Source organism: Passer domesticus, chromosome 7, assembly GCF_036417665.1.
Source record: "Passer domesticus isolate bPasDom1 chromosome 7, bPasDom1.hap1, whole genome shotgun sequence".
Classification (NCBI taxonomy): Eukaryota; Metazoa; Chordata; class Aves; order Passeriformes; family Passeridae; genus Passer; species Passer domesticus.
Genome location: NC_087480.1, coordinates 18,130,476 through 18,146,636, shown reverse-complemented (window position 1 = coordinate 18,146,636; position 16,161 = coordinate 18,130,476). Strand labels below are relative to the sequence as shown.

Here is a 16,161-nt window from a genome sequence, read left to right as displayed (position 1 = left end):
AACACCTCCTGGTAACTCAGACTGACTGTGGCCATGAAAACAGGGCTGCGGGCTGAGCTGCTTCAGCGCAGCATCCAGGGCCAGGGGTCACAGCTTGAATTAAATAACAGAGCGGGAGGAGTGCTGAGTGAATGTGAAAGGCTCCTTGATGGCTCCCTGCATTCCAATCCACTGTGGCCATAAATACCAGCTGCTTGTTAAGCCCTCACCTGCCTGGTGGAGATGGGAGGTCCTGGGGGACCAGCCTCCTTGCCTTGTGCTTTGCTGCTGGAGAGCCGAGCTGTAAAGTTGGTTTTGAGGCAGGAATCTTGTGAGTTTGAGTGGGAGCTGTGCCGTGCCTGGATCAGGCTGTGCCAGTTCACTGCTGTGCTTTCCGTGGCAGGAAAACCTCTTCTGTCCAGGGCTTTGTGTGGATGTGTGGGTGTAGGACCAGGCAGCTCAGCTGTGGGTCTGGCTGTTGGTTTGGGACAGGCAGGAGCTCAGGTGTGGGTCTGGCTGTTGGTTTTGGAAGAGGGCAGGAGCTCAGGTGTGAGTCTGGCTCTTGGTTTGGGACAGGCAGGAGCTCAGATGTGGGTCTGGCTGTTGGTTTGGGACAGGCAGGAGCTCAGGTGTGGGTCTGGCTCTTGGTTTTGGAAGAGGGCAGGAGCTCAGGTGTGGGTCTGGCTCTTGGTTTTGGAAGAGGGCAGGGCTCTGAGAGCCCCAGGCCATGAGAAAGGGCCGTGCTGAGGGCCCTGCAGGCTCCACCCTGGGCTCCTGCATGGAATGTCCCTCTAGGCACCAGGGAGGAGCACAGCCTCAGGGTTTATAGATTTGCCAGTCCCTTGTGACCTCAAAATGCATGACCCAGGGCAGCATTTATTGTTTCCTGTCAATCTTCTCACAAACAGCAATGCTAAACTCTAGTTTTCTTTAAAAATAGGTATCTTTTTTGGCTGCAGATCTCTTAGTAGACAAATGAAATGAATTTATATATGAGCATTGTGCTGCTTGTAAAGCCCTTTCAGTTTCAAATTTAGTTTTATTCCTTTTTTTAATCTCCATAGGATTTTCCCTAAATAAGCAGAACTAGGGCAGTGCTAGTGACAGATGGATATAAAGAAGACTTGGATGCTGAAGAGACTTTACTGGGCTTGGGGATCTGAACTGGGGTGCTTTCCTCATCACCCAAGCAGTTTAATTTGTCTGCAGGCTGTTAATTTTCACCTCTAAAGCAGAGGGCATGGCAACAGAGAGTGTTCCTTGGCAACAGACTCCTCGGGTTCATTAAAGCAGAGGTGGGAGGTTTGCAAATGGAAAAAGTTGAAGGATATTAGCAAATCAAATGGGTTGAGGCATGAGGAGTCTTGTCAGTCAGGCGGGGGTGACAGGAGAAGGAATAGTAAACAACATGCAAACCATCTTGAAGGAGGTATTTTGGAAGGAGGCAGATCCAGGATTTGCCTGTTTTCCAGCCTTCCCAAGGGCAGGATGGACTGGAGAGGGCTGGGAGGAAACTCTGTGTGTCTGGCAGACTGTGGGCAGTGAACTGAAGAGGTTCCTTCATTAAAAAATTGCTTTTTACAAACAGGTTTCCAAACTGTGGTTTCCCAGTTGGAAAGGGCTTTTATAAAAGTTCCAGTTTGTTTTGATCCCTCCAAAACTGAAGCTGGCATTTTGTTGGTAAAATCCCACAAGAAGCCCTTTGAGGGGAGTCTGTGGGAGCGTGGCCATGCCCAATCCATGCCCAATCCATGCCCAATCCATGCCCAATCCATGCCCTCCCTCCTTCCCCATGGAGCAGGCTGTGTGTGCCACACACCTCTGCCTGGAGCCAGATGGGGGCTGTTTGCACTGTGACTGCTAAATATAAATATTGCAATTAATTAATAATGCCCGATGCACATCATTAAATTAGAAATAACTCGAGTTTGTACCAGCATACAGAGTATGCATACAACTGATCAGACTGGAGAGGGGTTTGGAGCAGGGGGAGACAGCTCTGGGCTGCCCTGTCTGTCCCTGCCAGTGGCCACTGAGTCCCCTTGGGAGGTCAGGGGAAGCCCCTGGCTCTCAGGTAGTGATGTCTCTCCCTTGCCGTGGTAAACAGCCAGGTCCCAGTCACATCCATCAGAGCAAAGCATTCCAGGCACTTGTTCCAGTCCTGTGGTTCCATGATTCTATAATTTATGACTGAAACTATCTTTGTGTCAGAGTTAGTTCAGGAGGACACTCGTATCTGGGCTTCTGAATATGTCATCTCCTATTAAAGAACAAACAAACTCCCTTGTAATGTACCATAAATAATAATAATACTTTGCAAGAGCCCGAAGCGCTGTGTTATTGCTGTGCTAATCAGGGAGGCACTGGGCCATTAGGAGAGCATTCCATGGGGTTTGGGCTTTTTTTCCTGCAGGAAGGTACGTGTTTCATAGCTGTGTAGCGTGGCTGATTGGTTTATAAAGCCAGGCTGGATAATTCCTAGTAGAGGTTAGACAAATTCCCCTCCTTTCTCATTAATTAACCTGTAGGATTTGGTGCCTGTTCTTTGCAGTTCAATAGAGACAATGACTGCAGGAACATATTTGTGCTCTCTGATATGGAATGAAGAACATCTGCCTTGTGCAGCAGTGAAATACCAGCGTGTGGCAGGGCTCTCCAAAGGGCACTGCCAGCCTCTCCTGCCTCAGCGAGGAAATTCCTGAGCTGAAATTTCAGTGGGGAGGTGCTGGCTGGGGGATGTTGTCCAGTGCAGCATCGTAGCTGGGGAGGGAAGGCAGAGGCTGAAACGCAAAAGAAGGGAAATCCCCTCATGAAAACAGCAGCAGGGTGGAGAAAAAAGCATTTTGGCAAAAGTTCCCACATCCAGAGAGTGCTTTAGAGCAAAACTCCTCCAGTGGGATTAAGGAAGGGAGGCCTTGAAGATCTAACGGAGATTTCAATGGTGATGTGGTAACACAATAGCAGGAAGAGAAAAGGAAAGGCAGGTGAAATCCTGCAGTGCTGCTCTCAGACTGCAGGAAAAGGAACCTTCACGTTTGGGATCCCAGGGCTGTGTTGTGGGTGTCTCAAAGCAGGGCTCTGCTCCCTAAAGCTGCCCTGCAATACTGAGAATAGTGGTGGGAGAGCAGGGCAGGTTCTGGGAGGATTGGACTGGAGATTGGATTGCAGTGGGAATGTTGGTAAAGTCTCCTGTGCGGCATTGCCATGACTCCAGATGTGTTGCATGAGGCACAAGGATGGAGGTTATTTTTGCTGTTTCACTGTGATGTGATACTGAGTGTCCTCCTGCTCATACCCAGTTGCTTGGCTTTTGAGTGGCTCTCCAGCTGCAGGGAATGAGGAGAAAATAAGGCCCACGTGGAAAAGTGGCATGAATCTGATAATTTAGGCAGTCACTGCTACTGCAGAGGTATTCACTGCCCCTTCACTTCTCTGCTCCCCTGGGAGGTTCTTGTCCCATTTTTGGTGTCACTGGCAGTCACAGGGAGACTCCAGACTGGACTGGGCAGTCTGAGGGTGGAGCACACCAGCTGATTTTGGTCCTTATTCTGGAGAAAGAAATTTTTGGAGGCTGTGACAGGTCAAATATGACCAACCCACAGCTCTGCTGAGACTGACTGGGACATTGTGTTATTGATGAACAATCCTGGAGTTCTTCCTGGGGATTTCCTCCTGAGTGATCCCCCAGACAAACCACCTGAGCAAAGCCTCATCCCTGCCAGCCCAGTGGGATGTGCTCACACACGTGGCAGAAATCCCATTTGTTTGCAGCCTAAATCTCAGGTCAGGAGCCTGCAGTGCAAGCTCTGTGGCCAAGCACCACACACTGAAAGCTGCCTCTGTTTCCCTGTGGGCAGTGTGGGTTTTCCTACCAGAGCAGTGCCCGTGGCACAATCCCACAGTGCTCTGTGACTCACACCCAGCTCGGGGGTGTTCCTGGCAATATTCCATGGCTGGTGTGTGCTGGGTGGGCACACAGCCCACTGTGCCCTCAGTTGTGCTGGGCTGCAGCATCCCCTAGCACACCTGGCACAGGAGCCACCACATGGTGCCCTTACCTGGAAGATGCTTTCTTCCACTGTGGGGAAGTGGAGAATCAGAGAGTCACTGAATATCCTGAGCTGGAAGGAGCCCACAGGGATCATCAGAGCCCAGCTCCTGGCCCTGCACAGGACCCAGAAGAAGCTCACAGGTGGCTTTTCCCTGCTGCCCCTGCTCTGGCAGGGACTCTGGGCTTGGTCCCCTGCCCGCTGGCTGCCTGCAGAGCACTTTGCATTGACAATGAGGCAGCAGAGGTGCATTTTCTTGGCAGGGAAATGCAGCTGGGTTCTCTCTGAGGTTCCCTGTGCCAGAGTGAACGGCTGCCCCAGTGCTCTGGGCAGGATGGGGACTGTGTGCAGCCTGCTGCCCATTCAGAGATTTGGCTGATCTTGGGGCATTCTTGCCTTTCAGCACCTTTGCAGGGAGAAAGAACCAACCTGGCAGCTCTTGGTTTGCTTCTCAAATCAGCTTGGTGTAAACAAGGAAACAGTGGAATATGAGCCTTACTGACAGGGCTGATCAGCAGGAGAGAAACTGGGATCATTCTGCTCGTAACAGTCCTCCACAGAAATTGTCCTCCTCCTCCTCCAGATCCACACTCCCAGTTAGAGCAACAGGGTGGGATGTGCCAGACAAATCCCCTTCCCTTGGCACTGCCGGTGTAACTTTGACCTAAGTCGGTGGAGTTACTGGGAGGATGCAGAGCATGGTTTAAAGCTGATCTTGTGCTTCAGAGGGTCCTTGTTGTATTCTCTGTGTGTGTGGTGACAACAGGGCAGATCTCATTTGGTATTTCCTGCTAGAAAAAAATATTTACCCTTCAGTTACAGAAAGCCTGGTCATTGCTTTGTTTTCAGTGCAAGTTTCTGAGGGAAGCAATGTCCACACAAGATGTCTGTCTGTCTGTCTGTCTGTCTGTCTGTCAGTCAGTTCTGCTGTCCCAGCTCTCCCAGGCCCTGCAGGTTTTGAATCAGTTGGTGAGGCTGTGCTGGCTGAGTCTGACATCCCAAACAGGTGAGGTGCCTGTGAGATCTGAATTCCAGGCTGCACAAAGCCATGGCCATCACCTGCTGCAGGAGATGGGGCTCTCCCTGGAGAGGTCCCTGATTGACAACACACTCCAGAGTGGCTGTCAGAGGTGGGATTTTCCAACCGGAGCCCTCCTGTGGATGTAAATAACTTTCCTGGTGTTTCTGTCACTCGAAACTTAGGCAGAATTCCAAAGTTTGGACAGCTATAAGCATTTGCCTCCTGACTCCTCCTTTTGTCAGCCATCTCTGGGAATAATGATGGCTGTCAGTGCCTGTGCAAAAGGTGATGGGATATGGCTTGATGGAACTGGAGCAGGCTGGGTGGGGCCCCAGCAGTGCAGAGATGCTGGGCAGCATCCCTTCAGTCCTGCCTGCACTTCTGGTCTGTCCTATTTCAATAAATAAGTGAAGACACCTAAGCTCTGATCCTGCTGAGTGGCACAGGACCAGCAGAAAGTGGCAGTCACGAGGAGCTGCGTGTTGTTCCCTGACTCAAAATCTCCAGCTGCAGGAAAAATGTTGACTCCTCCAGAGGCCAGGAGCGGGAGATCCAAATGCCCTTCTGCCCTTGAGGCGTGGAGAAAAAACCCTTGCAAACACAACCCTAAATCCTCTGCAGATGTAACTAAGGAGATTGGAGCTCGTGCACAGATTCTGCAGCATCCTGTGCATGGATCCAGCATGTCCAGTGTCCCCAGTGTCCTGCCCATGCCCAGAGCTCGCTGCCAGCCATTCCCCACGTTGTCTCCACCGTTCCTACCTGCCCTCTCCTGTCCCTGAAGCCGGCTGCAGACTCAGCTGCCAAAGAGGGGATTTTGGGAATATTGGCGGGGCATTTTCCTGTACTCAGGGGTGTGTCAGTCCTTCTGCGGGCTGCCCCTTCCTGTGGGCACCGAGCCCCGGGATGGCGGCAGGGGCTGCGCCACGGGCACCGTGAGCGGCCTCGGCCGGGCGCTGGCAGCACCGTGTCTGTCCCACCATGGGCAGAACCATGTCGACGTGCGTGTCCCAGCTGGAGGATCCGCCAGGATTCAGCCCCGTTCCCAGTTGGCTCTACACATCCCATATGCTGCCGCCGCCTCTTCTAACCAGCGCCAGACACCGCGAGCTCCTCTCCCTCGACGTGGTGGGTGGCCGGATCGATGAGCAACGCTTAACGAGTGTGTTTGCTTTCCTAACTGTGCAGCTGTGGCCAGAAAGTGGGGGAAATCCGGGGCAGCAGGCAGGGGATGAGCAGGCGGAGAGGGGAGCAGGGTGCGGGTGCTGGGGGAGGATCACCCCGGGCAGGTGCAGCGCTGGGCTGGGCCGGGAGCTTTGCTTTCAGTGGGAAGGGGACTCATCCTTCTTCATGTGCAGAGCAGAATGAGAACCTGCTGCCCTTTGAACGTCAGCAAAATCCCCAGCCCTTGCTGAGCGTGGAGCATGTGCTGGCTCTGCAGAGCTGGCGTCCTGCAGCGCTGGGGCCGAGGGTGACCGGCCACCGGCAGGAGGGCACGGGGTGCCCGGGGCGCTGGGTGCCTGCGGGGACCCTCCCCAAGTTCGCATCGTTCCCCCCTCCCTCCCCTCCCTTCCACTCCCCTCCCCTCCTGCAGAGTTTCGAAGCACGGCAGGGAAAAAAAAAAAAAAAAAGAAAAAGGACATCCCCCTCCCCTCAAATCCCTCGGTCCGTGACTGAAATAAATAAGCACAATCCCAGGTAGTGAGGAGGCTGCTAATAACGTGCTCCTGACAGGCACGGGATTGCCGGGCTGAGGGATGGCTGACTGAAAGCTCCAGGCTAGGGTGGGGGTGGGGGGCTTCTTTTTTTTCCTGCCAGCTCTCGCCAGGCAGTAGGGATTTTTTTTTCCTCCCCTCCCTGATAATAAGGACATCATCAGAAGCAAGATGCAGTGGCTAAGGGATGGAACAGGAATGGTGAGTTCAGGTAGCTATGTCTTTCTCTTTTCCTCTTATTGCAGTACTTTGACAGGGAAATGAACCTCCGTCCTATCTCCTGACTCCTCCTTTACTCCCTGTCCTTGAAACCATTGATCACTCTGTAGCCATTTTATAGACTCCGCATTCCCAAACTGCTGAGCAAAAGAAGGAATTAAAGGGAAGGAAGGAGGGTGGGCATGCCTCGGGGCGTGGGAGGGGGCTCCGCAGGGCGAGCCGGTGGGTTCGGGGGGGGAAGCAGAGGGTTTGCCCGGTTCCCCGGCTGTGGGGTGTGCGGTGGGAGAGCCCTGGAGGAGAGGAGTGCCGGCCCAGGGCTGGCTGCTGCCCGGGCAGCCGGCACCTGTCAGCCGTGCCCCCGCCGGATGATGAGTTGCGGTGCGGGGGGAGCCCGGTGTGCCGAGCCCTGGCCGCGCCTGCAGCAGCCTGGCAGACACTCCTCGGGCTCGGCAGAGCCACCGAGCACCGCCAGCCCCGCCAGGGCAGCTCCTGCCGCCCTGCGAGCCGAGCCGAGCCGAGCCGGCTCGGAGCGCTGCGGGTGCCGGGGGAAGCGGGGAAGTTCCCCAGCGCAGCAGGGCCCCCCCGTCTCATTGAGAAACTTGCCCGGGAAGCGCTGCGGTTGTTCTGAGCCGCTCCTCCCGCCCCAGCTCGCCCCCTTGCCCAGCCCGCCTTGCACTGGCATTTCCCGCACGCACCGAGCGGGGCTGGGCTCTGCAGGCGCTGTTGGATTTGCCCTTGCCGGCGCTCCCCGTGCTGCGGGAGGCTCGGGCATCCCTGCGGGTGCTCCCGGCCCCGGCTCCGCTCGGGCTCGGGCCGAGCTGGCGTCACCCGGCTCAGCCCCCGCGTTCCGGCTCCGGGGGCACCGGCAGATGCTGCTGGCAGCGGGGAGCCTTTGGGAGGGATCGCTGCCCGCTCTCCTGCTGCCCTCCCTCCATCCCCTCCCCGCTCCTCACACACACCGGCCCGGGGCTTTGTGCTCCCGGGGGCTCCGCGGTGCTGGCAGTGCCATGTGCTGTGTTTGTTTGGGGTCCTGTTTGAGGCTTGTCTGCCACCCAGCAGCACCTCGGGGGCTTTGCATCGGAGGGATGGGAGTCCTTCCTCTGTCCTCCTTGTCCCGCACTGTGCCCCTCTCCGCCCCCCGTGTCAGGGATAAAAAGTGGTGTCGGGGAGCCGGGTGAGGCTCCTGCCTCCCTTTCCCTCTTTTCCCAGGGGGCCGCTGAGCCCCGCCGGGCAGGGGCTGGGCATGCTGCAGGACGAAGTGTTTTTTAATTGATACAGCACAGGACTTGACACTTTCTTGCCCTCGTCTTCCCAGATCCCTTCCTTGCTGCCGGCTGTGTTATTCTCTTCTCATTAGTCTAATCTTTGCTTTCTCTTTGAGAGAAATTACAGTGGTTACTGTAGGATGTAATAGAAGATATTTTCTGGGGAAAGTAAAACTCCATTAGTTGATTTTGAAGCAGGAATTTCCCAATATTGCTCCTTCTAACAAGGGAAAAATAAAAGAGAGAGCTGTGCTTTCTGTATTTCATACAGCAGTTCAGCAGCCTCAGCAGTGTTTGGAGATACTCCACTTATCTCCAGATACCTGAAAATAAAAAAATTATTTCAAAGCAGCAAAGTGAAGCTGAACCAAATAAGAGAAATCCAGCAGAGATGTTTGCAGTCCCTGGTGGTGAGGAGTCTGTTTCCCTGGGCATGGGTGGCCCGAGGGTTCAGGGGCTCCTGCCCTTGGAGCACAGGGGTATTGGGAGCACCTAAAGCCAAGGTCCTGCCAATGCTTGGTCCCTACAAGTTCTGCTCCTTTAGCAAGACAAGATGTGTTGGTCCAGATGTGCTGGCCAAGTGCCAGTGTGGATAGCAGTATTCCCTCCAATGCAGATTTTTCTTGCTGTCCCCACTGGTAAGTTATTTGAAATTCTGGTACTTCAGATGTTGATCATTTGGTGGACTGTGCTAAACAAGTGAGTTATTCCACACCAGGAGTAGCTGAATTTAAGTAATTCAGTGGGAATATCATCACCTCAGTCTGCTGGCTAAAACGTACTGTGGAACTGTCAACCAGCTCTGCTCCTGAGTGAAGGTTGGCTGCTGTGTTCACACAGCCTCCCGTGCCCTGCACAACCTCAGCCTTTCATCCAGAGCATCACTGGACCCATTTCCATGGGCACTGAGTCTCTGTTATGGTTTTTCACCTGTCTTTTTTACTCCAATATTATTTTCTCTGTGCTGCTAAATTCCAGCAATACACATCTATTCTGGCAGCATCCCTGGACTTTGTTCTGCTCAGGCACGTTGGTCAAAACCTGGATTTTAGCCTGGTTTCTCCCAAATTCTGCACAGCACTGATTTATTCCAAATGCTGTTTTCTGTTGTTCTCAGCTTGGCTTCAATACTCAGATCTGCTCCATTTCAGAGTTACTCATCTTTAAGAAGCGTGTCACTAACGCTTTACAAGTGATAGTACCTTTTGTTCTTGTGGCAGGTGGTTTTTTCCCCAAATCAGCCCCTAAACCCAAGCTACTATTCCATAATATTAAGCTGTCGGAGCTTCTTTTTTCCCCGCTTTGCATGTGCTGCTTCCCATTTTTTAAACAATTAATCTTTTGCCAATTATGCTGGCATCCCACGGGGGTGTTTTCCATGCTTCACTGGTACCACGTTGCTAAACTCCCTAGTATCTGTTCCTAACCTAGAAAAATTCAACTAATTGTCATTGGTAGTGATGAGAATCAATCTGCACATCTGAGCAGTGTGTGAGCGCAATGATTATTTGGTCTGGCATTCTTCAGAGGGTATTGATCCTGCATGGTAATCAAATGAGTTGGATTAAATCAGGACAAAATACAGCCTCTTCTGGAACAGTTTTTTATCTGACAAGGGCAGAGTTTTTTTCCCCAAGTCTTTGACTGTATTGCGAGTAACACAAGTGTGAATCTTCCATGGTATTTCCTCACAAAGGGTCTCTTTTTGGTTTAATGTTGTGCCTGTGACAGTCCAGGTGAGTGCAGCCATCACCTTCAATAGGTGCAGTCCCAGCTTTTTTCTTCTACAGCCATAAATAGTGATATTTTTACACTGTCTGTTGTTGAAATACTTAAAATCAAACTGCTGTTAATATTTATTTTCAATTTCTTTCATAAGCAAAAAGTAAACTCTTGTAAATCATCATAACCTAAAATATGGTGAAAATTAATTCAGTGAATCAAAGGGCCAAATGCTGCAAGTGGTGGAAATGCCCTGAGTGGGGAGGTCAGCAGCATTTTTCTTCAATGATTCTTTTCCACTTGTCAGTCTGAGAATCACAGGGTATTAGAGGCACAAAGTACTCTTTGCACTCTGTAATACTAAAAATCTCAATGCGAAGTCTGGAAAAGGGAAGTAGGAAAAAAACAGTTTGGGTTTGACTTTTGTTTTTGAAAGTTTGGATAAGCAAAAGCAGCTGCTGGAGATCAGCCAGGCTGGGGCAGGATGGAAAGAAGAGCTCGTGGTATCCAGGCCTTAGGGAAAAACGGGAGTGAAGAGGCCCAGAGCAGTTTTCCAGCAGAGATCAAAGGGAACAGGGAGTGCTGGCTGCTGCTGGAGCAGTCCCAGGCAAGCTCCTGAGTGCTGTAGGTGTCCTGCAGAGGATGCTGCCTGCTCTCCATGCTCTGTGGCCTCAGCATGGAGGGCTTTTCCAGCAGAGTGGGAAGTTGGAAGTTTGTTCCTGTTCATGCAGGTCTCCTGTCACTGGAGGTTGGTGCTTGGCTTGCCTGAGCTCTGCATGCAGTGGAGAATTCTGTGGGTGCTGCACGGCCATGGAGCCCTCAAAGCCCCAGGTCCATCCCACCAAATGCAATTCTTTGTGGCATTTTTCTTACATAGTTGCTGTTCACTTTTCCATTTCTCTCCCACTCTGGGGCTGCTTTAACCTTTCAGTTACAGCTCCTGCTAGTGCTGCTATACCAAATGTCCAGGTTAAGAAGGAGCTGATGTTGTGGTAAATAAAAATGTTTGATAAATCCGTGCTCCATGCTGATGATTGTCCTTGTGTCAGTCCCAGGAGGGGCTGGGAGGAGGCCTGGCTCCATTTCCATGGAGTTCCCACCTGCTGGATAAGGGACACACCGATAACTGCTCTGTCTCCTGACATACATCAGGGATGTCTGGAAAACCCTGGGAGGGTGCCATAGGCATAGGAAGCAGGATTTCGTGGAGCTCTGAGCAGGCTGTGCTTGCTGGGAAGCCACACACCCCACGTGGTCACCATGTCCATCTGTCCCTCCTGCTCAGGGTTTGTGTTTGAGCACCGCAGCCTTTGCAAACCACAACGGTTTTTAACTGCTGAGAACCTGATTTCCTTGTATCTCATCAAAGGGTTTTTCTTTTTTTGAACACTTCTTGAAAAATCTCTGAAATGCTTCAAGCTGACATCTTAATGTATTTATGACATTAGCTGCTTCTGCTCTGGAATGGTTGCTCTGAATCTCTTTGAGCCTGGCTGTTATTTTGAACATGACTAATTCCCTGAGTGACTAAGCTCTTAGATAATAGGAAAAATTCATCAAGTTATCTCGGGCTCCAATAGATTCTATTGTTATGAAAAGACAACTTATGAAAAAAAAAAAAAAAGATGCTTATTATGTAATATGGGCAGGGAGAGGAAAGGCGAGTGTTGGTAGGGACTGGCCCGAGTGCCGTGTTTGGGAAAGGCAGGAGTGCAGGCTCAGGCTGTGGCATCTCCAGCTTAGCCTGGATGAGAAGTAAAGAATTCCTTGACTGGAGCTCTGGTGACTCCCACTGAAGCCAAGGAGTTGTGCTCTTGCACAGAAATGTGTTCAGTGTTATCCCAACCCCTTCCTCCCTGTTCTGCCACGCTGCAGAATTCCTTGGATGTGACCCAGGATAATGCTGGGCACGCAGTGAATTGCACCACACCTTCTCTGCCAGGTTGTTTGAGGCAGCACCTGAAGCACTCAGCACTCCTGCAGGGCCGTGTTCCAGGCAGCACAGCAAACCTCAGCTCCATCCCACTGGGTTTTCCCCTTGGTGCTGCTGATCCCCAGCACAGAACTGCCCGAGTGCTGCTTGGAGCAGCCAGCAAAGTACCAGGCACCTTCTTGTGCCTGTGTGTGCAGCTGTGTCCCACACAGGGGGCATTGTCCCTGTGATCCCTCACAGCCGGGGTCCCTCTGGCACAACCAGTGTCCCCGTGGCTGTCACACATTGTCACGAGCTGCAGGAGGGCAGCGCTGCCCGTTCCTGGAAGGCAGCAGCCTGTGCTCACTCTCACTGCAAGGAATCCCACTGGGCTGGGAGAGGGAATGGAGCCTACTGGCATCCACCTGCCTCACTTGGAGAAAGGAAAAAAAAAAGTAGAGAAAGGCTCTAAAGTTCATTTTAATGCTGATATTGCTGATAAAAACGAGTGCGCTATGTTCTATTCATACACCTACTGCTATCCATCTGGAATTCCTACTTCATTAGGTTGGCTTGCACTGTTTGCTTCATTAAAGGAGTGCCAGATTCAATAGGCTGATCCCTCTCCTTTTTTTGGGAGGCAGAGAGAGGGGGAGAAAACGATTTATATGAAACACATCCAATTCTCTGGGTTAATTTGTGTGAAGAACATGAGACCCATGGGTCAGCTTCTTAATGAGATGGTTTTTCCTTTTCTCAGTGGCTTGACAAGGAGAAGCCCAGGGAAGCCAGAGCCAGGTGTCACCAGAGGGGGGTGAGGAGGCTGCAGGGAGCTCTGGCCAATTGTTTTTTGTCCTCATTGCCTTGCAGGTGCTGAAATGCACCTTTGATTTTCATGCCGAAGAGTTTCCCTGTGCCTGTGCAGCTGAATTTCTCTGGGTGACACTGACCCTGAATTCAGAATTCAGAATTTACTTTCTAGCATGTAATATTTTCTTTTTCACACAGCACTTTGCTCAGACATGTGCTGATGTGAAGGTTCTGCAGTTTAATGTCAGAGCGCCTGGAGGGAGCACTTGTCTTCCCCCAAGAAAGGGACCTGGCTTGCATTTTTCTGCAGTTTGGGCTTTGCTTTCTTTGCCTTTTTCCAGGCTCAACAGTGAGCCCAAAAGCTGAGAAACAAAATTAAGGAGTAAAGGTCTCTGTGTTCCTTTAGGCCAGGGGCTGAGGTTTTTTCAGAGAGCTTACATAAGGTTGAGCATCTGAACTGGAAGGGTTCTTTTAAACAGAACTTGCTGGGCTCCTGAAGTCTTTCTCTGTGACCAGAGTAATTGGTGTTACCACATCTGATTTCTGCAGAATTTGAGGGGGGTTTATTTTCCTTTTCACCATTGGGAATCTGAAGATGCTTCTGGAGTGTGCAGTAGATGCAAAGAGAGCAGAAAGCACTCACAACACCATTGCCAGGGGCAGGAGATTTTAGTCTGCCTTAATGCTTTAAGTTCAAGTCAACTTAAAAATAGAAGATTTGATGTTCTCAGGGCAATCCAGAGGAGCACAATGGAGTCAGCCCCCCCAGCCAGGCTCTCTGTGCCATTTCAGCATGGTCTGTGTAGTGTCCCGGGAGCTGTGGCACTGGTTCCATGGGGACATCGCTGCTGTGGCTCAGCTGCTGCCTGTCTCTGGGTGAAATTCTTGTGGGTTTTTTTCATGGAATGCTTGGAGCAGTGACCTGGAGATGCTCAGGTCCTTCCCCATGATCTCTGAGCTTTGTGCAGCTCTTGGCCAGGTGGTCATGCAGGTGCAGCTGAATTCAAACTCCAGCAGTGCTCTGTGTGCTCTAAACATTGCAGAAGTGAGTTTATAAACTTAATTCCTTCTATTTCCAGCACTCCAGCCTTGCCACAAGGGCATCTTGCTTCACGTGGTCCTTCCCTGCTCTCTCCCACATCCACCTTCTCTCCCACTTTGTTGCTTTGCTGGCTCTCAACTTATGCAGTCCTTTAGAGAGAGGAAATTACTGGAAAAAAGTCCCAAGTTCATGTGGACAGTGAGGAAGCTTTCCATTTGAGGGATGGAGTGGACAGGCAAGGAACTGAGGGTGACTGGAAAGTTGATTTTTCACAGTCAAAATCAGGCCCAAGTCCAAGTCTTTACAAGTATTGCTCCATTTTGTGGTTTGAGTAAGGAATTTTAGGTGTTTGGGGATTTTTAAAGCTTCCCATGAAGCCATTCCGTAAACATACAAGATTGTGGAGATTCCTGAGGGAAAAATCTGCCCTTTGCAGCAGCTCTGCAGCTCACAGGCTGGTGCCTCCCATCTGGGCCAGGATGGAAAAGAGGGCTCTGTCAGGCAGTCCGTGAAGAGAAAAGAAAAAGAGGCAACTCCCAGATTAAGGAAATCCTCCTTTTTGGAACAGCAAATCATAATCTCACTGGCCTTTAATCTCTGAAACCCCAAGCTTAATTCCTGCCTAGATTTAGAAAAAAAAATAATTTAATGGTTTTCTTATAATCTCTGCTGGAGTCTGTGAGTCATCCCCATGGTATCCAGTGCCACAGCAGCGTTTGTGAGCACCCAGCGTGGGACACTGGGAATGGAGGAGCAGGAGCCCACACATCCCTGGGAACCATCCCTGGGAATGGAGGAGCAGGAGCCCCCACATCCCTGGGAACCATCCCTGGGTACCATCCCTGGGTGCCATCCCTGGGTGCCATCCCTGGGTGCCATCCCTGGGTGCCATCCCTGGGTGCCATCCCTGGGTGCCATCTCTGGGAACCATCCCTGGGAATGGAGGAGCAGGTGCTCACACATCCCTGGGTACCACGGCTGCCTGTTCTTTCTTGGGGGCAGGATTAGTTCAGATGGAAAGTTTAAATTTCCCTCCTGGTGCCACAGAGCTCTGGGGTGGGGCCTGTGCTCTAGGTGGGAGCACAAAGGAGCTGAAGCAGTTTGGGGCTGACAGTCACCAGCAGTGTTTTCCCCTTGGCCATGGATTTCATCCATCCAGACCAATTTTATTCCTGCTCAGAATCATGAGCCACACTGTTTTGTGTGAAATTTCCCCTAGTTCAGAGACCTATCTCCTTTGGCCAAATGGTAGCAGATTTGGGCTCCTCCTGTCCCATCCCAGAGCCCTGCCACACCATTTCCTACAGTGGCATGGCCAGAATTTTCTGGTTAGTTAAGGTTAAGAGTTTTGTGGCTTGTTTTCCCAGTTAACAGAAAGTGGATCTGGTGTGTTGGGACAGGACCCTGCTTCTCACAGTCAATTGGAATTGTTTGTGATGGACTAGAGCCCTGACCAGTCTAAAGCAAACCTAGCAGGGTACAAGTCCTTGCCACAGGAGCATCTGACTCTCCAGACTGCCTCTCAGGAGTCTATCTTTTTTAGATTGTGTGTGTGATTTTACATTTCTTCGTGTCAGGCTTCAGTTAGTTTTAACAGTAGGAAACACAACACAGTGAAAGCATCATCTTCCTTTGTAATTATGACACAATCTTTAGTCTGAGTTTCCTCTTCCAAGGTTAGGCATCTAAAATAAGATACTCCACTCTGCCTGTCCAGGATTGGAGGCTGTTACTGCACAGGGATCGACAGCAGGACAGGGAGTTGGAGCTGACACCGTGCACAGCCCCACGCCCCTGCGCTGTCCTGGCACTTCATGATGGGGGCACCTGGGCCGTGTCCCTTCACGGGGGAGCTGTAAACATTCCAGCCCCTAATCCTGGCTGCCGAGTGCGAGCCGTGTTTGCCGAGCTGCGAGGAGTGGGATGTGCTAATTACTGGAGCCATCCATTGGAGGGAGACGTGCTCCCGAGGCTGAGCGCGGTGCGTTCCGCACGGGAGCGTTTGGCATCATCCGTTGCCTTGGCTCGCTCCGAAATTGCTGTCCTGTGATTAATGCCAGTGTAGGGCCGCTCTGTTTGCTGTTCGGGTGTCCAGAATCCCCTGTCCCGTGGCCGTGTCCATCGGAGGGGTGCGGGTACGAGGCGGGATGGGAGCGGAGCCCCGGCTCCTTCCCGGCTGCTGTCCCTCGGCAGCGGTGCTGAAATTCCAGCCTCCCTCCTCGTCCTCGCTGGTTCTGCATCGCCAGCCGTGCTCCCCAGAGCTCCTGAAGCCCTCCCTGTGCACTAAGGGATGCGTGTTTTATGTAACTGGTACAAATCTCCCCCTTCCTCGTTTCGCTCTGTGCAGAACCTTAGACCAAACTTCCAGGAAGAATTCCATGAAGTTCAACTTCACCGTGGTTTTATGTAAAACCCTGCTGTGTAGGT

The 16,161-nt window shown here is 51.7% G+C and overlaps 1 protein-coding gene across 8 annotated transcripts in view; it reads left to right on the top strand.

The window, feature by feature from the left end:
- ARHGEF9 (Cdc42 guanine nucleotide exchange factor 9) overlaps positions 1 to 16,161 on the top strand; it is a 162,909-nt gene that overhangs the window by 33,993 nt on the left and 112,755 nt on the right. The window contains exon 1 of one of the 8 annotated variants that reach the window (XM_064427244.1): positions 6,815 to 6,965. The exons of 6 other annotated variants lie outside the window; for them this stretch is intronic. In XM_064427244.1, coding sequence (XP_064283314.1) covers positions 6,936 to 6,965 — 30 coding nt within the window. In that variant the 5' untranslated portion in view covers positions 6,815 to 6,935. Of the gene's footprint in view, positions 1 to 6,814; positions 6,976 to 16,161 lie in introns of those variants that run through there. One more of the 8 variants, XM_064427248.1, reaches the window with a different exon arrangement.